This window comes from Oncorhynchus kisutch, unplaced genomic scaffold, assembly GCF_002021735.2.
Source record: "Oncorhynchus kisutch isolate 150728-3 unplaced genomic scaffold, Okis_V2 Okis03b-Okis08b_hom, whole genome shotgun sequence".
NCBI lineage: Eukaryota > Metazoa > Chordata > Actinopteri > Salmoniformes > Salmonidae > Oncorhynchus > Oncorhynchus kisutch.
Genome location: NW_022261980.1, coordinates 8,748,279 through 8,772,780, shown reverse-complemented (window position 1 = coordinate 8,772,780; position 24,502 = coordinate 8,748,279). Strand labels below are relative to the sequence as shown.

Genomic DNA, 24,502 nt, shown 5'->3' with positions numbered 1-24,502 from the left:
CTAAGGGTGGTTGTTAACTACTAATCTTTAACAAACATTTTTATTTATTTTTTTTTATTTTACCTTTATTTAACCAGGTAGGCAAGTTGAGAACAAGTTCTCATTTACAATTGCGACCTGGCCAAGATAAAGCAAAGCAGTTCGACAGATAAAACGACACAGAGTTACACATGGAGTAAAAACAAACATACAGTCAATAATGCAGTATAAACAAGTCTATATACAATGTGAGCAAATGAGGTGAGAAGGGAGGTAAAGGCAAAAAAAGGCCATGATGGCAAAGTAAATACAATATAGCAAGTAAAATACTGGAATGGTAGTTTTGCAATGGAAGAATGTGCAAAGTAGAAATAAAAAAATAATGGGGTGCAAAGGAGCAAAATAAATAAATAAATAAAAATTAAATACAGTTGGGAAAGAGGTAGTTGTTTGGGCTAAATTTTAGGTGGGCTATGTACAGGTGCAGTAATCTGTGAGCTGCTCTGACAGTTGGTGCTTAAAGCTAGTGAGGGAGATAAGTGTTTCCAGTTTCAGAGATTTTTGTAGTTCGTTCCAGTCATTGGCAGCAGAGAACTGGAAGGAGAGGCGGCCAAAGAAAGAATTGGTCTTGGGGGTGACTAGAGAGATATACCTGCTGGAGCGTGTGCTACAGGTGGGAGATGCTATGGTGACCAGCGAGCTGAGATAAGGGGGGACTTTACCTAGCAGGGTCTTGTAGATGACATGGAGCCAGTGGGTTTGGCGACGAGTATGAAGCGAGGGCCAGCCAACGAGAGCGTACAGGTCGCAATGGTGGGTAGTATATGGGGCTTTGGTGATAAAACGGATTGCACTGTGATAGACTGCATCCAATTTGTTGAGTAGGGTATTGGAGGCTATTTTGTAAATGACATCGCCAAAGTCGAGGATTGGTAGGATGGTCAGTTTTACAAGGGTATGTTTGGCAGCATGAGTGAAGGATGCTTTGTTGCGAAATAGGAAGCCAATTCTAGATTTAACTTTGGATTGGAGATGTTTGATATGGGTCTGGAAGGAGAGTTTACAGTCTAACCAGACACCTAAGTATTTGTAGTTGTCCACGTATTCTAAGTCAGAGCCGTCCAGAGTAGTGATGTTGGACAGGCGGGTAGGTGCAGGTAGCGATCGGTTGAAGAGCATGCATTTAGTTTTACTTGTATTTAAGAGCAATTGGAGGCCACGGAAGGAGAGTTGTATGGCATTGAAGCTTGCCTGGAGGGTTGTTAACACAGTGTCCAAAGAAGGGCCGGAAGTATACAGAATGGTGTCGTCTGCGTAGAGGTGGATCAGGGACTCACCAGCAGCAAGAGCGACCTCATTGATGTATACAGAGAAGAGAGTCGGTCCAAGAATTGAACCCTGTGGCACCCCCATAGAGACTGCCAGAGGTCCGGACAGCAGACCCTCCGACTTGACACACTGAACTCTATCAGAGAAGTAGTTGGTGAACCAGGCGAGGCAATCATTTGAGAAACCAAGGCTGTCGAGTCTGCCGATGAGGATATGGTGATTGACAGAGTCGAAAGCCTTGGCCAGATCAATGAATACGGCTGCACAGTAATGTTTCTTATCGATGGCGGTTAAGATATCGTTTAGGACCTTGAGCGTGGCTGAGGTGCACCCATGACCAGCTCTGAAACCAGATTGCATAGCAGAGAAGGTATGGTGAGATTCGAAATGGTCGGTAATCTGTTTGTTGACTTGGCTTTCGAAGACCTTAGAAAGGCACGGTAGGATAGATATAGGTCTGTAGCAGTTTGGGTCAAGAGTGTCCCCCCCTTTGAAGAGGGGGATGACCGCAGCTGCTTTCCAATCTTTGGGAATCTCAGACGACACGAAAGAGAGGTTGAACAGGCTAGTAATAGGGGTGGCAACAATTTCGGCAGATAATTTTAGAAAGAAAGGGTCCAGATTGTCTAGCCCGGCTGATTTGTAGGGGTCCAGATTTTGCAGCTCTTTCAGAACATCAGCTGAATGGATTTGGGAGAAGGAGAAATGGGGAAGGCTTGGGCGAGTTGCTGTTGGGGGTGCAGTGCTGTTGTCCGGGGTAGGAGTAGCCAGGTGGAAAGCATGGCCAGCCGTAGAAAAATGCTTATTGAAATTCTCAATTATGGTGGATTTATCAGTGGTGACAGTGTTTCCTATCTTCAGTGCAGTGGGCAGCTGGGAGGAGGTGTTCTTATTCTCCATGGACTTTACAGTGTCCCAGAACTTTTTTGAGTTAGTGTTGCAGGAAGCAAATTTCTGCTTGAAAAAGCTAGCCTTGGCTTTTCTAACTGCCTGTGTATAATGATTTCTAGCTTCCCTGAACAGCTGCATATCACGGGGGCTGTTCGATGCTAATGCAGAACGCCATAGGATGTTTTTGTGTTGGTTAAGGGCAGTCAGGTCTGGGGAGAACCAAGGGCTATATCTGTTCCTGGTTCTAAATTTCTTGAATGGGGCATGTTTATTTAAGATGGTTAGGAAGGCATTTTAAAAAATATCCAGGCATCCTCTACTGACGGGATGAGATCAATATCCTTCCAGGATACCCCGGCCAGGTCGATTAGAAAGGCCTGCTCGCAGAAGTGTTTCAGGGAGCGTTTTACAGTGATGAGTGGAGGTCGTTTGACCGCTGACCCATTACGGATGCAGGCAATGAGGCAGTGATCGCTGAGATCTTGGTTGAAGACAGCAGAGGTGTATTTAGAGGGGAAGTTGGTTAGGATGATATCTATGAGGGTGCCCGTGTTTAAGGTTTTGGGGAGGTACCTGGTAGGTTCATTGATTATTTGTGTGAGATTGAGGGCATCAAGTTTAGATTGTAGGATGGCTGGGGTGTTAAGCATGTTCCAGTTTAGGTCGCCTAGCAGCACGAACTCTGAAGATAGATGGGGGGCAATCAGTTCACATATGGTGTCCAGAGCACAGCTGGGGGCAGAGGGTGGTCTATAGCAGGCGGCAACGGTGAGAGACTTGTTTTTAGAGAGGTGGATTTTTAAAAGTAGAAGTTCAAATTGTTTGGGTACAGACCTGGATAGTAGGACAGAACTCTGCAGGCTATCTTTGCAGTAGATTGCAACACCGCCCCCTTTGGCAGTTCTATCTTGTCTGAAAATGTTGTAGTTTGGAATTAAAACTTCAGAATTTTTGGTGGTCTTCCTAAGCCAGGATTCAGACACAGCTAGAACATCCGGGTTGGCAGAGTGTGCTAAAGCAGTGAATAGAACAAACTTAGGGAGGAGGCTTCTAATGTTAACATGCATGAAACCAAGGCTATTACGGTTACAGAAGTCGTCAAAAGAGAGCGCCTGGGGAATAGGAGTGGAGCTAGGCACTGCAGGGCCTGGATTCACCTCTACATCGCCAGAGGAACATAGGAGGAGTAGAATAAGGGTACGGCTAAATGAGGACTGCAGTTTAATTCAACTCCCCAACTCCCTCCTTCCCATGGTTTAGGACTGTTATTGGGGAGGGGAGGGAGACTAACAACTTTATGTACTAGGACAATGGTTCTCAAACCTCTCCTTGGGGACCCCCAGCCGGTTAATATATTTGATCTCTTCCAGAACTAGCACACCTGATTCATCTTGTCAACTAATCATCTAGCCCTTGACTTGGTGAACTAGTTCTGTTCTAAAACACAATAGTAACATGGGGTTCCTGGAGAAGAGATTTGAGAACCACAGTACCAGGGCTTGTTATCCAGTGGAGTGCCACGTTTAGACCTCTGCAGATAGAAATGTGGCAATCAGCTCTAGACAGTACATATTTCTGAGAGTTTGTGTAACGTTGTGCCCACCTGAACTAAGCCCCCTCCATGTGTTGTATATCCAGTCCCCCGGTCTCTTCCCAGCCGACCCACTTGTCCTATGTCTTGTTCCCCAACAGCAACAGCAGCTCCAGGCTCAGCACCTGTCCCACGCTGCCCACGGTGGGCCACCCATCCAGATGCCCCCGCACCCCTCGGGCCTACAGCCCCCCGGCATACCCCCCATCCCTGGCGTGGCAGGCTCCGGTCTGCTGGCGCTGGGCGCTCTGGGCAGCCAGGCCCACCTGCCCTCTGTCAAGGACGAGAAGAACAACCACGACCTGGAGCACAGAGGTGAGGCGCTTAAGGGTGTGGATAGTTAGGTGTTTCTGCTCAATGTGCAGTTTCACTGCATTGCGGCCATTTTGGAGCCATACAATAGGCATTGTGGTTTGATATTGCGGCCATTTTGTCCCTGCTCAGTGGGCATTTGTGGCTCTAAATTACAGCCATTTTGGTTCTGTGCTAATTTTGTTTGAGTATGAGTTGGGTGGCCTGGTGTCCATGTACTCTCATACCATAGTGGCTGTGAACACGCATTAAATTAACTTGTCTGAATGTGAAACCAAAGTATTTAAAAATGTATTTTTCTCGTGAATGCAACACATTAAGTCACAATACATGTTGCCATTCGTACTAACGTTCTTTTCACTTTCTCCCTCTTGGCCTGTCATCCTTTCACTCCCCCCTGGCGATCCCTCTGGTAAAAGAACGAGAGTCGAGCACGGTAAGTTCTCCTTTATTCTTCTGAGCCCCCCATCCATCTCCACCGCCCTCTCTCTCACCCTCTCTCTCACCCTCTCTCACCCACCTTGTCCTCCCGTGACATTGATTTTGAGCCAGTCTGTTTGGTGACTAAGGCACTTTGCATAGACTTTAAACACCACGCCTTGTTAGAAATGTAATATTCCTGATCCCTGCAGTAGAACACACACGTTTTGTCTGGTATAAGCTATTCTGCAATCAAATAATGACTGGGGGAGCCGAGTCTGGCTCATAGAGCTGGTCCTGCTTCCTCCTCTACACGATCTAATCCAGGTGGAAAATGACTCCAGTCACCAGGCGAGGATTATCCCTCTCTATAATTTCATCACAATTAAAAGAGACTTTGACTCTGGTCTCTCCTAAGAGGATTTACTGTCGCCCATCTCTCCACCCCTCCTCCCTCCTCTCTGCCTTTTACTCCTTCCATCTTTCTCTCCAGCCTTATTCTACCTCTTTGTTTTCTAATGCCCTCCTTTTCCTTTTGTCAGTATGTTGTAATCATTCTCTCTCTCCTTTCTGTTCATACTCAATCGTTTTATCTGTCTCTCTCTCTGTCTCTCTCTCTGTCTCTCTCTCTGTCTCTCTCTGTCTCTCTCTCTCTCTGTCTCTCTCTCTCTCTGTCTCTCTCTCTCTCTGTCTCTCTCTCTCTCTGTCTCTCTCTCTCTCTGTCTCTCTCTCTCTCTCTCTGTCTCTCTCTCTCTCTGTCTCTGTCTCTCTCTCTCTCTGTCTCTGTCTCTCTCTCTCTCTGTCTCTGTCTCTCTCTCTCTCTCTGTCTCTCTCTCTGTCTCTCTCTCTGTCTCTCTCTCTGTCTCTCTCTCTGTCTCTCTCTCTGTCTCTCTCTCTGTCTCTCTCTCTGTCTCTCTCTCTGTCTCTCTCTCTGTCTCTCTCTCTGTCTCTCTCTCTGTCTCTCTCTCTCTCTCTCTGCCTACTTCCAGTAAATATTTCTGAACACAGATAGTGAATTCTTTCCTCCCCCCTGCCCCCGGGCTTCTTCTCTTGTTAAAGCCTCTGTTTATTAGACTAGATTAAATCTCTCTGATAGCGACGCGGTGGCGGCTGCGACAACGCAGGGATTGGGTTCCCAATGACTGGGCAGCGTGAATGGGTGCAGTCATGTCTGAAGGGAATGAAACTGGGCCCCTGCGATTAGCAGTGCTAATGCTAACTCCACTCCCCTCCCTCATCTCCCTCCGTCGCTTCCTCCCTTCCTGTCCTGTTGTCTCAGGTCACCTGATAGGAGGCGTCTGAGGTTATCCAGTCTGTTAATCAGGCCTTAAAAAGCCCCTGTGTATTAGACAGACAGACGCACACAGTTGTTTTACTATCCTTGTTGGGACCAAACTATGTTTTCCCATTCAAATTATATGTGCCCTAAACCTAATTCTAACCTTAAAGCGAATCCTAACTGTAAACCCAATCCCTCCCTTGTGGAGGTGTCCTTGTTTTTACTATCCTTGTAAAGGTGTCCGCATGCTTCCCAGACTGACACTTCAGAGGAGTTTATACATGTACTATGACACAATTTGGTGGCTTTTCGGGCACATTTTTTCTCAAGGCCCATTAATTCTGACTTGAGGAAGTGTATACTGGCTACGGTGTCTCAGAATGGACAAGCTGTACTATTGCCATTTTTTTCCCCTAATTTTTTTCAAGGGAATGTCTATAAGGGAGTATGCAAACACACTCGTTCTGTTCGCCTAGTCGACTACAGCTATCAGCCTGCCGAACTGAAGCACGCTGACACCTTAAGGACTTCTGATATCCACATGGATAGTAAAACCAAAAACACACACAACCTCAGAGAGAGGGGGCCTGGGAGGGAGGTAGCTAGCTAGTTACCCACCCCACCACCCCTCAGGCCAATCCACCTCTATTTGTCTCTCTCCTTTTATCCTCTCCAAAAGAGAAGCTGTGCATTTTGGAGCCACAATGGCAACATTCATGTACATATTTAGAGCCGGGATGGGGAAAGGGGACGGGGAGAATGGAGGGTTTGGCTTAGTCACGAAGGGTCAGATTCCTTTGTGCAGCAGCCAAGACGAGGGCATGTTGCCTAGAAAGCCCTTCTGAAGGGGGCACCCCAACGCTGCCCAACCACATCCTCCTCTCTCTCTCTCGTTCTGTCTGCCAACCACAAGGCCCTGTCTCTTTTTTTTCTCTCTCGCTACTTTTATTTCTTTACTCTCGCTGTCGTTCGTTTCTTTTTTCTCAGGGGACCTGGGTGAGGGGTTAAAATGGGCAGCTCTTGTCTCTGTCTCTGTGGGTAAGGAAAGGCTAAATGAGTGTGTGGGCTTGGCATGGAGGGCCCAGTGCCACCCTGGCAGTGCCAGCCTATTTCCCCCCCCCACCCCAGCTGCCCCACTACTGGTCTCTCATTGGATGCTAGCTGCCTCACTACTGGTCTCTCATTGGATGCCAGCTGCCTCACTACTGGTCTTCCATTGGATGCCTGCTTCCTCACTACTGGCCTCTCTTTGGATGCCAGCTTCATCACTACTGGCCTCTCATTGGATGCCAGCTTCCTCACTACTGGCCTCTCATTGGATGCCTGCTTCCTCACTACTGGCCTCTCATTGGATGCCAGCTTCATCACTACTGGCCTCTCATTGGATGCCAGCTTCCTCACTACTGGCCTCTCATTGGATGCCAGCTGCCTTTTTTCTCTTTCACTCCCTCTTTTTCAACAACTTACCTGCTCTACTTTTTCTCGCCGGTTTCTGTTTGCTCTTTGTCAACGTTCCTTCTGTGCTCTCACTCACTCAGTGTCTCTCCTGTCATTCAATCCCTGTGGTTTAGTCAGTTTCCTGTCCCTCCCTCGCTACTTGTTTTTGTACTGTATAACCACTGAGTGGTCCTGGCAAGGTGCTGACCTGTGTGAGGTCAGAACTCACCACACCAGTCCACTCTCCAGCGGTCATCCGTTCAGCCCAGCAGCTCTGGAGAAAGAAGCACTGTACACCTGGTGTTTTCCTTTCTGATGTGTGTGTGTGTGTGTGTGTGTGTGTGTGTGTTGGAGGGATAGCAGGAGGAGGACAGGAAGACAAGTTCTGCATTGTTTGCATTGTGTGTCAACAGCCTCAGTCAATGGAAGGCTGGGAGAAGATGAGTCTGTTCAGTTTGTCTCCTGGGCTCACTCAGTCATGCTCACTGCCTGTCCCTCACTAATGCATCATGGTGCTTGTTAATATCCTCTACTCTGAGGGGAGGTTTAGCTCTGTCAAGGGGTGTGTGTTTGAAGGACTTTGGTAAAGCCCCATCGATGGCCTGGCAGCTCTCCCCTCTAAGATGGCTGTCTCTACAGCACAAAGACACACTACAACACCTAAACTAACAGAGCACCTTTCTCCTAGATGTTTTGTTACATGGGAAGCCTCCTGTGACTGACATGGTTCCTCATCTGTCTGTCTGCGTGTTGTTCCAGAATAACTCGGTGTCTCCGTCAGACAGCCTGCGTGCAGCCAGCGATAAACACCGCAGCTCCTCTGATTATAGCATGGACTCCAAGAAACGCAAGGTGGAGGAGAAGGACGCTATGAGCAGATACGTGAGTGGGAGCACGCACACACGCACACATATATATATATATATACATACATACATACATACATACATACATACATACATACATACATACATACATACATACATACATACATACATACATACATACATACAGCACCTTTAAACAGGAGAAGTACTGCTCACACACTCTGATATAAGTGTGGTCACTGTCTGTCTCTCAACAGGATAGCGATGGAGACAAAAGTGACGACCTGGTCGTGGATGTGTCCAATGAGGTGAGAGCAGCTGGTCTTTTGCATGTGTGTGTTTGAGTGGCCGCGTATGACTGTGTTGGTATAAGAATTTGTTCTTAACTGACTTGCCTAGTAAAATAAAGGTGAGAAAAAAAAAATGTTAGTGTGGTTGAATTGCAGAGCCACATTCCACCCGGTCTCTCTGGTAGCTAGTGACTGAACACTGGTGTCTTTGTTGAGGAACCAGGGCTGACAGAGACCTTAACAGCTGTCACACCCTCACTAAGGTCACCAGGGTAACCTCCCCTAACATAAAGAAGGAAACGGAGCTGTGTGGTTGTGTGTAACATCCACTTGTGTGTATGTGTACCAAAGAAAACCTTTATTGTACAGAGACTTGCTTATACAAAGAAATGCTTTTCACAGAAACCTAGAGGGGATGGAACCCCTAGTGTGACGGAGACAGAGGAGAAACTAAGTGTATCTGTGTTTGCACATGTGTCCTGGGTTTGTTTGACCTTCATGTACATGTTCCAGCGTGTTTCCATTCTCTCGCTCTCTTCCTCTCACTCATCACTTTTCTCCTGTTCTCTCTCTAGGACCCAGCCACTCCCAGAGCCAGTCCCGCCCATTCTCCTCCAGAAAACGGTCTGGACAAATCACGGGCCCTAAAGAAGGACGCCCCCAACAGCCCCGCCTCCGTGGCCTCCTCCGGCAGCACGCCCTCCTCCAAAGCCAAGGACCACGCCCATGTGAGTGTGTGTGTGAGGAACAGGAAAGGAGGGGGTAGGGGAAAACAATAGACAAGGGGTGAGCGGCTCATACATGGGAGGAAGTGGGGCGATTAAACTGCTGAATGAGGGTTGGGGGGCTGGAGAGGAGACACACAGTGCTCTGCTCCTTTCAATATCCTTTATGGCAGGCAGAATAAATGTTCATTGCTTTCCCAGCCCCGGATCGTAAATAAACCGGGGCAATGACGGGGAGATTGCTCTGTCCCATCCTCCATCTCTCTCTCTGTCCCACCCTCCATCTCTCTCTCTGTCCCACCCTCCATCTCTGTCTCTCTGTGTCTCTGTCTCTCTGTGTCTCTGTCTCTCTGTGTCTCTGTCTCTCTGTGTCTCTGTCTCTCTGTGTCTATGTCTCTCTGTGTCTATGTCTCTCTGTGTCTATGTCTCTCTGTGTCTGTGTCTCTCTGTGTCTGTGTCTCTCTGTCTGTGTCTCTCTGTCTGTGTCTCTCTGTCTGTGTCTCTCTGTCTGTGTCTCTCTGTCTGTGTCTCTCTGTCTGTGTCTCTCTGTCTGTGTCTCTCTGTCTGTGTCTCTCTGTCTGTGTCTCTCTGTCTGTGTCTCTCTGTCTGTGTCTCTCTGTCTGTGTCTCTCTGTCTGTGTCTCTCTGTCTGTGTCTCTCTGTCTGTGTCTCTCTGTCTGTGTCTCTCTGTCTGTGTCTCTCTGTCTCTCTGTCTCTCTGTCTCACTCACTCACTCACTCACTCACTCACTCACTCACTCACTCACTCACTCACTCATCCCACCTTCCCTTACCAGTCCCTATGTCAATGTGCTTAATTACTGGTCTAGTCAGGGAGCAAACTACAGAGATCTTGGCTGTGATAACGTGTTTAACTAGTCAGGACTCATGTTTAGGTCCGGGGGTGCATCTGGTTGGGTGGGTGGGTTGCCAGCGATCTGGTTGGGTGGGTGGGTTGCCAGCGATCTGGGTGGGTGGGTGGGTTGCTAGCGATCTGGTTGGGTGGGTGGGTTGCTAGCGATCCTGTTGGGTGGGTGGGTTCCTAGCGATCTGGTTGGGTGGGTGGGTTGCCAGCGATCTGGTTGGGTGGGTGGGTTGCCAGCGATCTGGTTGGGTGGGTGGGTTGCCAGCGATCTGGTTGGGGGGGTGGGTTGCCAGCGATCTGGTTGGGGGGGCGGGTTGCCAGCGATCTGGTTGGGTGGGTTGGGGTTCTATTGCTTTGTGATTGACATCATTTAGAATTGCGATGGAACACGCTGGAATAAAGCAACATTAATCACACCAAGTCTCTCTGTCAGAATGATAAGTCATCCACGCCGGGCCTGAAGTCTAACACCCCCACACCTCGTAACGATGCCCCCACACCAGGCACCAGCACCACCCCTGGTCTACGGCCCATCATGGGCAAGCCCTCGGGCATGGAGGCACTGGGTAAGTCCTCACACACACACTCATACCCACATGTATACAAACACACTCGCCCGCTAACCACAAATAGATTAACATGAAAATAACTTCCTTGTAGGTCTGCCCATTTGCCTATGACAGAATCAGTTGTTCTTATGGTCTCTCTCCTCCCTCTCTCTAGCTGCTCCAGCCCTGCGTACCCCTTTGTCCATAGCTGGCTCCTACGCCACGCCCTTCGCCATGATGGGCCACCACGAGATGAACGGCTCCCTGACCAGCCCCGGGGTCTACGCCGGCCTCCACATCTCCCCCCAGATGAGCGTGGCCGCTGCTGCGTACGGACGTTCGCCCATGGTACGCACCCCTAAAACGCCCCCTTCACCTCACATACTCACATTCAGCCTCTCTTCCCTATACACAGTTACTAACACAACACAGTCACACAGGATACAGTGACTAATACAACACAGGCTACAGTTACTAATACAACACAGGCTACAGTTACTAATACAACACAGTCACACAGGCTACAGTTACTAATACAACACAGGCTACAGTTACTAATACAACACAGTCACACAGGCTACAGTTACTAATACAACACAGTCACACAGGCTACAGTTACTAATACAACACAGTCACAGGCTACAGTTACTAATACAACACAGTCACACAGGCTACAGTTACTAATACGACACAGTCACACAGGCTACAGTTACTAATACGACACAGTCACACAGGCTACAGTTACTAATACGACACAGGCTACAGTTACTAATACGACACAGGCTACAGTTACTAATACGACACAGGCTACAGTTACTAATACGACACAGGCTACAGTTACTAATACGACACAGGCTACAGTTACTAATACGACACAGGCTACAGTTACTAATACGACACAGGCTACAGTTACTAATACGACACAGGCTACAGTTACTAATACGACACAGGCTACAGTTACTAATACGACACAGGCTACAGTTACTAATACGACACAGGCTACAGTTACTAATACGACACAGGCTACAGTTACTAATACGACACAGGCTACAGTTACTAATACGACACAGGCTACAGTTACTAATACGACACAGGCTACAGGCACTAATACGACACAGGCTACAGGCACTAATACGACACAGGCTACAGGCACTAATACGACACAGGCTACAGGCACTAATACGACACAGGCTACAGGCACTAATACGACACAGTCACACAGGCTACAGGCACTAATACGACACAGTCACACAGGCTACAGGCACTAATACGACACAGTCACACAGGCTACAGGCACTAATACGACAGTCACACAGGCTACAGTTACTAATACGACACAGGCACACAGGCTACAGTTACTAATACGACACAGGCACACAGGCTACAGTTACTAATACGACACAGGCTACAGTTACTAATACGACACAGGCTACAGTTACTAATACGACACAGGCTACAGTTACTAATACGACACAGGCTACAGTTACTAATACGACACAGGCTACAGTTACTAATACGACACAGGCTACAGTTACTAATACGACACAGGCTACAGTTACTAATACGACACAGGCTACAGTTACTAATACGACACAGGCTACAGTTACTAATACGACACAGGCTACAGTTACTAATACGACACAGGCTACAGTTACTAATACGACACAGGCTACAGTTACTAATACGACACAGGCTACAGTTACTAATACGACACAGGCTACAGTTACTAATACGACACAGGCTACAGTTACTAATACGACACAGGCTACAGTTACTAATACGACACAGGCTACAGTTACTAATACGACACAGGCTACAGTTACTAATACGACACAGGCTACAGTTACTAATACGACACAGGCTACAGTTACTAATACGACACAGGCTACAGTTACTAATACGACACAGGCTACAGTTACTAATACGACACAGGCTACAGTTACTAATACGACACAGGCTACAGTTACTAATACGACACAGGCTACAGTTACTAATACGACACAGGCTACAGTTACTAATACGACACAGGCTACAGTTACTAATACGACACAGGCTACAGTTACTAATACGACACAGGCTACAGTTACTAATACGACACAGGCTACAGTTACTAATACGACACAGGCTACAGTTACTAATACGACACAGGCTACAGTTACTAATACGACACAGGCTACAGTTACTAATACGACACAGGCTACAGTTACTAATACGACACAGGCTACAGTTACTAATACGACACAGGCTACAGTTACTAATACGACACAGGCTACAGTTACTAATACGACACAGGCTACAGTTACTAATACGACACAGGCTACAGTTACTAATACGACACAGGCTACAGTTACTAATACGACACAGGCTACAGTTACTAATACGACACAGGCTACAGTTACTAATACGACACAGGCTACAGTTACTAATACGACACAGGCTACAGTTACTAATACGACACAGGCTACAGTTACTAATACGACACAGGCTACAGTTACTAATACGACACAGGCTACAGTTACTAATACGACACAGGCTACAGTTACTAATACGACACAGGCTACAGTTACTAATACGACACAGGCTACAGTTACTAATACGACACAGGCTACAGTTACTAATACGACACAGGAAGAGGAAAGAAAAGGTGTTCACTCAAACACACATGTAAACGTACATCAGACTCACGTCTCACTATATATTACATGTCTCCGCAGCGCCACCGTTGAGTTAGCCAACACGGCTGTCGGCTGAAAGACTGTATGACTAGCAGCCAATTTACAATGAATTTCCTATTTCAATAGTTCACTTTTTCAAAAAAGTAATTTCTCTCCTCTCTGTGTAAATTGTTAGCTAACTCCAAGGTTTCTATTGCCTAACTCCACTGCTTTGATGTCTGGTGCTACAAGGGAGGGGAATAACAACCCTGTCAAAACACTTCTGTGTGTGTGTGAATCTCCCAGGCTCTCATTAGCATTAGCAAGCTGCTCTTTCACACCGTTACCACAAACCTGGGCGAAGGAATGTAGAATCCCCAGCACTGTATGAAATGAGAGTAAGAATTCCCCTTGTGTCCTACATACTCAGAACTGGTTCAATACGAACCGTGGGTCTCTACTAGTACTGAACCAGGTCAGGCTTCGACCCCTGGTATCGTTTAATTAAGCAATAAGAGCCAAGAGGGTGTGGGATGTGGCCAATATACCACGGCTTAGGGCTGTTCTTATGAACGACGCAACGAGGAGTGCCTGAACACAGCCCTTAGCAGTGGTATATTGGCCATATACCACAAACCCCCAAGGTGCCTTATTGCTATTATGAACTGGTTACCAATGTAATTAGAGCAGGAAAAACTAATGTGTTGTCATAACCGTTGTATATACGGTCTGAACCACCTAGTTTATAAACACAAACAAGACCTGGAAAAATAACTAGAATTGCAGGAAATGAGCTTTAAAACAGCAACAAAAATCTCTGCCCAATGCAACATGTATAGAATTGCGAACAATGTAACTTAAAACTGCAAAACTATCTCTCTGCCAACAAGATGGGTGTGTGAGCTGTTTTGGGTGGCATTGGTTTGTGAGGTGGGGGTTTTGCCACATAGGACATTTGTGTGATCAGACCTTCTGAAATAGTACTAGAGTGCCCCTGTCCTATTTGACACTACAGAGGCAGTGATGCTGTTTCCTGTTTGAACATTTAGCCTAGTTGGCTGCATGGATAGGCCTTCCACTGTTTGTTCATGTTAACATGCTGTCTGTTTTCCCAGGCGGGGTTTGACCCTCACTCCCACATGAGACCAGGTCTGCAAGCCAGTCTCACATCCATCTCTGGAGGGAAACCGTAAGTCTCCAAACCCACTCTTTGTTTAAACTGTTTATCACGAGAGCCTGAAAGTCACAGGTCACAGGTCAAGTCCAACATTTTGGTTCCAAGTTTCAAAACAACTGCCCTTTCTCCCCACGGTAGTGCCTACTCCTTTCATGTGAGCGCCGATGGCCAGATGCAGCCGGTGCCCTTTCCCCCGGACGCTCTCATAGGCCCGGGCATCCCACGCCACGCTCGCCAGATCAACACGCTGAGCCACGGCGAGGTGGTGTGCGCCGTCACCATCAGCAACCCCACGCGCCACGTCTACACCGGTGGCAAGGGCTGCGTTAAGATCTGGGACATCAGCCAGCCGGGCAGCAAGAGTCCCGTGTCCCAACTGGACTGCCTGGTAAGGAGCCGTTAGCGTTTGGACACACACTCATTCAAGGGTTTTTTGGTTACTACATGATTCCATATGTGTTATTTCAAATCAAATCAAATCAAATTTATTTATATAGCCCTTCGTACATCAGCTGATATCTCAAAGTGCTGTACAGAAACCCAGCCTAAAACCCCAAACAGCAAGCAATGCAGGTGTAGAAGCACGGTGGCTAGGAAAAACTCCCTAGAAAGGCCAATACCTAGGAAGAAACCTAGAGAGGAACCAGGCTATGTGGGGTGGCCAGTCCTCTTCTGGCTGTGCCGGGTGGAGATTATAACAGAACATGGCCAAGATGTTCAAATGTTCATAAATGACCAGCATGGTCGAATAATAATAAGGCAGAACAGTTGAAACTGGAGCAGCAGCACAGTCAGGTGGAAGTTGAAACTGGAGCAGCAGCATGGCCAGGTGGACTGGGGACAGCAAGGAGTCATCATGTCAGGTAGTCCTGGGGCATGGTCCTAGGGCTCAGGTCCTCCGAGAGAGAGAAAGAAAGAGAGAAGGAGAGAATTAGAGAACGCACACTTAGATTCACACAGGACACCGAATAGGACAGGAGAAGTACTCCAGATATAACAAACTGACCCCAGCCCCCCGACACATAAACTACTGCAGCATAAATACTGGAGGCTGAGACAGGAGGGGTCAGGAGACACTGTGGCCCCATCCGAGGACACCCCCGGACAGGGCCAAACAGGAAGGATATAACCCCACCCACTTTGCCAAAGCACAGCCCCCACACCACTAGAGGGATATCTTCAACCACCAACTTACCATCCTGAGACAAGGCTGAGTATAGCCCACAAAGATCTCCGCCACGGCACAACCCAAGGGGGGGGCATCAACCCACTCAGGTGACGCACCCCCTCCAGGGACGGCATGAGAGAGCCCCAGCAAGCCAGTGACTCAGCCCCTGTAATAGGGTTAGAGGCAGAGAATCCCAGTGGAAAGAGGGGAACCGGCCAGGCAGAGACAGCAAGGGCGGTTCGTTGCTCCAGAGCCTTTCCGTTCACCTTCCCACTCCTGGGCCAGACTACACTCAATCATATGACCCACTGAAGAGATGAGTCTTCAGTAAAGACTTAAAGGTTGAGACCGAGTTTGCGTCTCTGACATGGGTAGGCAGACCGTTCCATAAAAATGGAGCTCTATAGGAGAAAGCCCTGCCTCCAGCTGTTTGCTTAGAAATTCTAGGGACAATTAGGAGGCCTGCGTCTTGTGACCGTAGCGTACGTGTAGGTATGTACGGCAGGACCAAATCAGAGAGATAGGTAGGAGCAAGCCCATGTAATGCTTTGTAGGTTAGCAGTAAAACCTTGAAATCAGCCCTTGCTTTGACAGGAAGCCAGTGTAGAGAGGCTAGCACTGGAGTAATATGAGAGAATATCATTGTTATAATGGTGTAAGGCATAACAACAGACAATATGGGACGAAGGCTATAACTTAGGTTGGCTGGGCTGTATGCTAGCTAACAGGATAGCCAAGCTGAACAAGCTAGCCTTGTATCTGAGATGATACTGTGACGGTTATCATTAGACATGGACTGAGATACCAAGCCCACTGATGGGCACAGAGGATGCTCTTCATAGGGCTGATGTATGACCAGGGATTTTCTCTGTGCTTGAATTAGACCATTTTCCTGTCCTGCTAAGCATTCAAAATGTTTCGTACTTTTGGGTGTCATGGAAAATGTAAGTACGTTATTTTCATTAGGAATATAGTGGAGTAGAAGTTGTAAAGAATATAAATAGTAAAGTACAGATGCCCCCAAAAAACAACTTAAGTAGTACTTCAAAGTATTTTTTACTTAAGTACTTTACACTGCTGCCTTCAGCCCTCTGAACCCCACATCCACCCTCTGAACCAGCCCTCTGAACCCCACATCCACCCTCTGAACCAGCCCTCTGAACCCCACATCCACCCTCTGAACCCCACATCCACCCTCTGAACCAGCCCTCTGAACCCCACATCCACCCTCTGAACCAGCCCTCTGAACCCCACATCCACCCTCTGAACCCCACATCCACCCTCTAAACCAGCCCTCTGAACCCCACATCCACCCTCTCCCTCCATCTGCTCTTGTGAATGTAATAATTCAAGGCACAGCATCTTGTTCGTCGGCCCTGTGTGTGACGTTTTTGAAAAAGACCTAAAGTAATGATCTTCTGATCGTCCTGCCCCGGTTTGCCATTACCCACCCCATTAGTCATTCTCCCATCCTCCCCATTCATCAGTTTGATACTGTCTCCTGGCCACTTTGGAGAGGGGGAAGGAGCAGAGGGAGAGTGCTGGCTTTGTGACCAGGTCTTATATAGTCATCAGCAAGCTGTTTAATTCATCTGAGAGCCCCGGCCCTCTATTGATCTGTCATTCACATCACCCGCCTCATGGACCCAGTCCAGCTAACACTCTTCTGCCCTTGTTAAAGCTGAAAATGAGTCTCGCTCCACACACCACAGCCGAGGGAAGCCATACTCAAACACACTCTGATGCTTTTATCCTCACACCTGCTTCCAAAGGCACATCTGAGCCATCTTTGTTGCAGGTGCATTTTAACAGTTGAATAAGATGAGGAAAAAGAGGAAACCTGCACACTGCTCTCGCTGGGGTCACGGCTCTCGCTGGGGTCGAGGCTCTCGCTGGGGTCGAGGCTCTCGCTGGGGTCGCGGCTCTCTTAAGCTTTATGTATTGACCTCAAGGCCTTCGTCAGAGCTTCCCTATGGAGATACTGCTCCACCTACATCCGTTCAATTCATCCAATGGGGTTGGAGTCGCCACACCTGCTTTTAAATTAAATCACATTTTATTGGTCTCATTATTTATCAGATGTTATTGCGGGTGTAGTGAAATGGCTGTGTACCTAGCTCCAACAGTATAGCAATATTTAGCAATACATTTGTGTGTCTCACGATACCTGCTATTATCAGGATAACTGGCTGAAGCCCAAGTGTTAACTGGCTCCCTCTCTGTCTCCAGAACAGGGACAACTACATCCGCTCCTGTAAGCTCCTCCCTGATGGCCGCACCCTGATTGTGGGCGGTGAGGCCAGCACGCTGACCATCTGGGACCTGGCCTCTCCGACGCCACGTATCAAGGCGGAGCTCACCTCCTCGGCCCCCGCCTGCTACGCACTGGCCATCTCCCCCGACGCCAAAGTCTGCTTCTCCTGCTGCAGTGATGGGAACATCGCCGTCTGGGACCTGCACAACCAGACCCTGGTCAGGTGAGTGATCCATCTGAAGAGAGTAGAGGACTGGCTGGGAGGGATGTACTACTGCCCATGTGATTTTAGCAGTAATTGAGTAGCAGTAATGATTGGAGTGGGATTACATTGAAATGTCCAAAGCGTGAGTGGAATCACTTGGCTAAGTCCACGGTGTTTGCTGGGTGCTGTAGGCAGTTCCAGGGCCACACGGACGGCGCCAGCTGTATCGACATCTCCCACGATGGGACAAAGCTGTGGACCGGAGGTCTGGACAACACCGTCCGCTCATGGGACCTGAGGGAGGGTCGCCAGCTCCAGCAGCATGACTTCACCTCCCAGGTACGCTCGTATTTATGTTTACGCGCGCGCGCACACACACACACACACACACACACAGGGGATACAACGGTACAGTGGGCCCGCGGTTCGGTACGGTTTCGGGATATTTACATTTAAGGAAAAAAATAAACACATCACCCTTTAAACCCTTTAAATTAACTATTTTATTTATCCTGAAACGTTCCATTCAGAAAAATGTCAACATGACTGACTGCCTGGTTTCTGTCTCTACTGTATGACAGCAAGGGGAGAATACAATGAAAAGTGCTTCTTAGCTTTGACGAGCTGTAGGTGCTTTGCCAATGTGGGGCCCAAACCCATCAGCTTCACGGATGGCGTTCACTATGTTTTGTGCGTTATCTGTAGTGGCTGGGATTGTGATATTTGGTCTCTCTAGCTTCCACTCAGTCACAGCATTCATTCATTCTAGGGCTAAGTGTGCTCTGTATGACTCTCATACAGGGGCCGAGTCTGCAACACATAGATCTGCCAGACCAGTACATGGTGAACCGTCAGACCAGTACATAGTGAACCGTCAGACCAGTACATAGTGAACCGTCAGACCAGTACATAGTGAACCGTCAGACCAGTACATAGTGAACCGTCAGACCAGTACATAGTGAACCGTCAGACCAGTACATAGTGAACCGTCAGACCAGTACATAGTGAACCGTCAGACCAGTACATAGTGAACCGTCAGACCAGTACATAGTGAACCGTCAGTGAGGTAGCTTTGACGCCGGTGTCTCTTCAGATGTGCGTCTCTCTGTCTCCCCATTGTCACGTTGGGAGCTGAGAGAATTTGTTTTTAGTTTCCTCTCTCTTCATGGGGCCCCTTTAGGGAGGTTTCCTACTGAGATGTCAGTGCAAATCGTCCATTGGTTGTTTAAGGGGGAGGGGGGTTGCTGTCACTGCGGTTGCCACATTTTGAGACATTGCTGTTGAGTAAAGTTTGTCGGCCATCAGGCGCCCCTTAACGACCACAAGCTGCGTGTCTGGTTCTGCAGATCTGAATGTACAACGTGCCTGTAGTCAGCGCAATGAGCACGTGTTGGAAATGACCTGAAAATGACAGGCGTATCGTAATTCCGCGGTTCACGTGTGCATATTGAACCGTAGGGGGTGTACCGAATGGTTTGACAACATACCTTTGCCGTGTACCGCTGCATCCCATACACACACACACACACTCTATTTTGCCCTGGTTCACCCCCACCTCCCGTCTCCTCCCAGATCTTCTCTCTAGGCTACTGCCCCACAGGGGAGTGGCTGGCAGTGGGCATGGAGAGCAGCAACGTGGAGGTTCTCCATCACACCAAGCCGGACAAGTACCAGCTCCACCTGCATGAGAGCTGCGTCCTCTCGCTGAAGTTCGCCTACTGTGGTAAGAAACATGTCCAGGGTGCTAGACGTCATTTATAACCTCTGTTTATGTAGTTCAAGTGTAGAAACCTTTTTTCTCAAGGAATTGAACCACATTGTTTAGTTGGTACTTCCACTGTACCAACAAGTAATACCAACTGCCCCACATCAGTTGTATTGGGTTAGCTACTAAATGTTAAACCATGTGGACTTGCATTTTGGTGCTTGGAGTCTTGTGCAGGCCTGTCCTGCTTGGTGAGGGCAACCTGGACTCATGTATCATGTCCTGTGTTTAAAGGTAAATGGTTTGTGAGCACGGGGAAGGACAACCTCTTGAATGCCTGGAGGACTCCGTACGGTGCCAGCATATTCCAGGTACTCCAATCAATAACACACACATGAATATACACACTCTCAAACACGCATAGATGCTCACAATCCTGGGACATGACCAGCAGCATGGAAACCCCAGCTACCACTGTCAGTTGTAATCTGGAAAGCCAACAAATCAAATTTATTTGTCACATACACATGGTTAGCAGATGTTAATGCGAGTGTAGCGAAATGCTTGTGCTTCTAGTTCCGACAATGCAGTAATAACCAACAAGTAATCTAACTAACAATTCCACAACTACTACCTTATACACACAAGTGTAAAGGGATAAAGAATATGTACATAAAGATATATGAATGAGTGATGGTACAGAACGGCATAGGCAAGATGCAGTAGATGGTATAGAGTACAGTATATAGATATGAGATGAGTAATGTAGGGTATGTAAACAAAGTGGCATAGTTTAAAGTGACTATCAGTATTGTTCAGAGAATTGTCTTTCAGACCAACCAAGACAGATGGTCACTTTGGACACGTTTAGTTCAGGCAAACACATGATGTGCTCTGAATAGGATCGCTAACGTGTTTTTTACCCTTTACCTCAACAGTCAAAGGAGTCCTCTTCCGTCCTGAGCTGCGACATCTCTGCAGACGACAAGTACATCGTGACGGGCTCTGGAGACAAGAAGGCCACAGTGTACGAGGTGATCTACTAGGAACACCAGTTTGACCCCTCCTCCTAGTGGCCTGACGAGGGGAGCTGCTAGCCCCTCCTCCTCCTCTTACTTCACTCACCACACCCCCTAACCTCAAAGACCACCAGGGATTGGACTACAGACCATGTCGGCTCCCGGATTGGTGCTCAGAAGGCACCATGAACTCTGCTTGGCAGTTGGCCTGGCTATGATTGGCTATCGGGTGCAGACTGTAACCCAATGGGCACTGAAGATGTAAATTGTCTTGCTGTTGTTTGATCTGTTCCTGGGCCTGTTTTTGGAGGGTTTATTTTTGAAGGTGATGAATGTTTCTGTAATATGACTGGACGAAGCGGTGCTTTGTCTTTACAACAGTTGCTCCCTGGACGTCTTGTGAAAATTGTACATAATGGAGTAATAAAGACATTTTATATATATATTATAAATATATATATCTATTTTCATGTCCTGGTGTACTTGTGATGTTTTTGCTTTCGGCCTCTCCCTTCTGCTTGATATTCAAGGGAGAACAGAAAGTAGAATAAGCATTTTTTTTAATTTTTTTTTTGAGGGTGTTGAAGCACGTTCTCCAGGCTGACCTTTTTCCAAATCAAATGGAAATGTCTCTCCAAAAACTAAATGGTCAACCAGAACACGTTTGTGGAGATTCAAATGTGAGTTTTGGGATGTTGCCCTTTTTTTTGGGGAGCTACGAAAATGTCTGGGAAGTGGAGCCTGCCGGCTCAGGCAGAGCCACGGAACTCTGTGGAATACCACAGGACCCCCGCTTGGACCGGCCTATCAGAGGAGACTGGGGGGTCGGCGAGAGGAGGAGAACAATGTAAATTAAAACCATATTAAAGAAACTAACTACTACTTTCTCTGTGCCCTTTTATGACCCGTCTCTTTTACGTCTTGGATGGTGTTTTGGGTCGTCTGGTTGATGTTGAACGATGGACTTAAATTCTACTGGATTATTACTAGTACGGGCTGACAGACTGGGCTTATCGGTGGCTTCCCCAGTTCATATGGCTGGCCGGACACAATCTGAACTAGTACGGGCTGACGGACTGGGCTTATCGGTGGCTTCCCCAGTTCATATGGCTGGCCCGACACAATCTGAACTAGTACGTGCTGACGGACTGGGCTTTTCGGCGGCTTCCCCAGTTCATATGGCTGGCCGGACACAATCTGAACTAGTACGGGCTGACGGACTGGGCTTATCGGCGGCTTCCCCAGTACATATGGCTGGCTGGACACAATCTGAACTAGTACGGGCTGACGGACTGGGCTTATCGGCGGCTTCCCCAGTTCATATGGCTGGCTGGACACAATCTGAACATTGAGTCTGGACCTAAATCTGATGTAGAACAACCCACAGGGTCATCTAGACGGGGGGGTTAAGGAGAACATGCTTCTATGGAATCCATTGATTTGATCCTCTATCCTCATTTATCAGTACATCATCATAACCGGACTTGGATTCCAGTCGATATACAGTGCCTGTTAAGTGCTAGGGTTGGCTATTAGGATCTTTCAAAATGTACAACAGAAGTAAGCATTGTGACCAGCATCTACATAATGTTCAGTACCGAGTAGGATGAAGGTGCCTCTGTACGCGGATCTGTTTGGTGCCCAAATGGTACTGAGGGTAAGATGCTCTGTGTCTAAGGGGAATATCTTCCTCCACCGTTCAGCTGTTGGGGGGAACACTCAAATTGTTCACTGCGCCCCAATACCCGCCTTTCCTTCAGTCATAACGAGGGGTGAAGTGTGAGCGTCTCCAATTCACAACCAAAGTATGTAGCAAAACTGTGTCAGCACTGAACATAATGTACAGTTGATGATCATTCAATAAACTGTTGTTTTTTTGTAGAAAGACTTCCCAGTTCATTTCAATGCAACATATTGTTGAGGAAGCGCACAGTCGTCGTATCAAAGAGCGTTTGAGTACTTCTACGAGAGCCGTGTCTGTCTGCCCTGACATTAACTTCCTCTTAATAGGTTGGAAAGTAGATACATTTGAGTGTAGTGTCTAAACCACTGGAGTCTTCCACTTATACCCCACACTTGATGTGATACTGAAACACTTGAACTGTTTCATAATGAATAACTAACCTCAAACATATGCCTGGTGATTCCTTCTAGTTAACTGGATGCTGTATGAGGTGTGTGTGTGTGAGCCTGTTGAATAGCAGTGGAGTCAGTAGGCTGCTGTCCAGGCGTGTCGTTGTGGTCGCAGGCTGTTCAAAAGACTGATGCTGGGAGAGGAGACGCATTGCTGAGGATCTGTGTGTGTTGCCAAACCACCCGTGTGACTTAAGAGTGTCACACACTGCTGCCTCAGCGCCTCGCTGAAACCACAGGCACGACACACACACACACACACACACAGTCACAGTAGCTGCCACAGACTTCCTACTGGATTATGGGGTCTGTGCATACGGCTGGACCTGATGAAACTGTTGTCTACTCAAGATGGCAGTGTGTCAAGCCAATGTTTTCAGTTGTTTGTTAGTTGAGACCCTCCAGTTGTTAATGGTTTCCTCTGAATTTCTTGGAAGAGAGCGAAGACGAGACTACAGGACGATCCACACCTGATCAGCTGCAGTGGAGTATGGATACGTTATGTAGTCATGTAGTAATTGTAGTTATTGGGTCCTAAAGCCCCTCTCTCTCTCCTGGATAGGAAACATGTAGTTATTGGGTCCTAAAGCCTCTCCCTCTCTCTCTCCTGGATAGGAAACAACATGTAGTTATTGGGTCCTAAAGCCCCCCTCTCTCTCTCTCTCCTGGATAGGAAACAACATGTAGTTATTGGGTCCTAAAGCCCCTCCCTCTCTCTCTCTCCTGGATAGGAAACAACATGTAGTTATTGGGTCCTAAAGCCCCTCCCTCTCTCTCTCTCCTGGATAGGAAACAACATGTAGTTATTGGGTCCTAAAGCCTCTCCCTCTCTCTCTCTCTCTCCTGTCCTGGATAGGAAACAACATGTAGTTATTGGGTCCTAAAGCCTCTCTCTCTCCTGTCCTGGATAGGAAACGACATGTAGTTATTGGGTCCTAAAGCCTCTCCCTCTCTCTCTCCTGGATAGGAAACAACATGTAGTTATTGGGTCCTAAAGCCTCTCCCTCTCTCTCTCCTGGATAGGAAACAACATGTAGTTATTGGATCCTAAAGCCCTCCCTCTCTCTCCTGTCCTGGATAGGAAACAACATGTAGTTATTGGATCCTAAAGCCCTCCCTCTCTCTCTCCTGGATAGGAAACAACATGTAGTTATTGGGTCCTAAAGCCCTCCCTCTCTCTCCTGTCCTGGATAGGAAACAACATGTAGTTATTGGATCCTAAAGCCCTCCCTCTCTCTCTCCTGGATAGGAAACAACATGTAGTTATTGGATCCTAAAGCCTCTCTCTTGCTCTAGTGTCAATGGTTCCCCCTCTTTCTCTGCTTCCACCACAAGTGGCCACAGTACTAATTTGCACTTGAGCGGGGGTTCTGGCTGTCAGGTCGTGATACTGGTGTGTGTGATGGTGACTATAGCGGGACAAAGAGCGATTCTATTCCAAGCAACTGTGTGTGTGTAAATATGGACCCGTGCTTTAACGGTATACGGTGTGTGTAAATATGGACCCGTGCTTTAACGGTATACGGTGTGTGTAAATATGGACCCGTGCTTTAACGGTATACGGTGTGTGTAAATATGGACCCGTGCGTTAACGGTATACGGTGTGTGTAAATATGAACCCGTGCTTTAACGGTATACGGTGTGTGTAAATATGGACCCGTGCGTTAACGGTATACGGTGTGTGTAAATATGGACC

General features: G+C 47.7%; 1 protein-coding gene across 8 annotated transcripts in view; it reads left to right on the top strand.

The window, feature by feature from the left end:
- Positions 1-22,558, top strand: part of LOC109877741 (transducin-like enhancer protein 3-B) — a 45,656-nt gene extending 23,098 nt beyond the window's left edge. For 5 of the 8 annotated variants that reach the window (XM_031812967.1, XM_031812968.1, XM_031812966.1 and 2 more), the window contains 14 exons: positions 3,892-4,105; positions 4,477-4,538; positions 7,998-8,120; positions 8,323-8,373; positions 8,931-9,083; positions 10,377-10,509; positions 10,667-10,839; positions 14,261-14,334; positions 14,461-14,710; positions 17,720-17,967; positions 18,141-18,288; positions 19,522-19,672; positions 19,949-20,025; positions 20,593-22,558. In XM_031812967.1, coding sequence (XP_031668827.1) covers positions 3,892-4,105; positions 4,477-4,538; positions 7,998-8,120; positions 8,323-8,373; positions 8,931-9,083; positions 10,377-10,509; positions 10,667-10,839; positions 14,261-14,334; positions 14,461-14,710; positions 17,720-17,967; positions 18,141-18,288; positions 19,522-19,672; positions 19,949-20,025; positions 20,593-20,700 — 1,965 coding nt within the window. In that variant the 3' untranslated portion in view covers positions 20,701-22,558. The remainder of the gene's footprint in view (positions 1-3,891; positions 4,106-4,476; positions 4,539-7,997; positions 8,121-8,322; positions 8,374-8,930; positions 9,084-10,376; positions 10,510-10,666; positions 10,840-14,260; positions 14,335-14,460; positions 14,711-17,719; positions 17,968-18,140; positions 18,289-19,521; positions 19,673-19,948; positions 20,026-20,592) is intronic. The other 3 variants (XM_031812973.1, XM_031812970.1, XM_031812972.1) reach the window with 1 other exon arrangement.
- Positions 22,559-24,502: the final 1,944 nt, after the last annotated feature.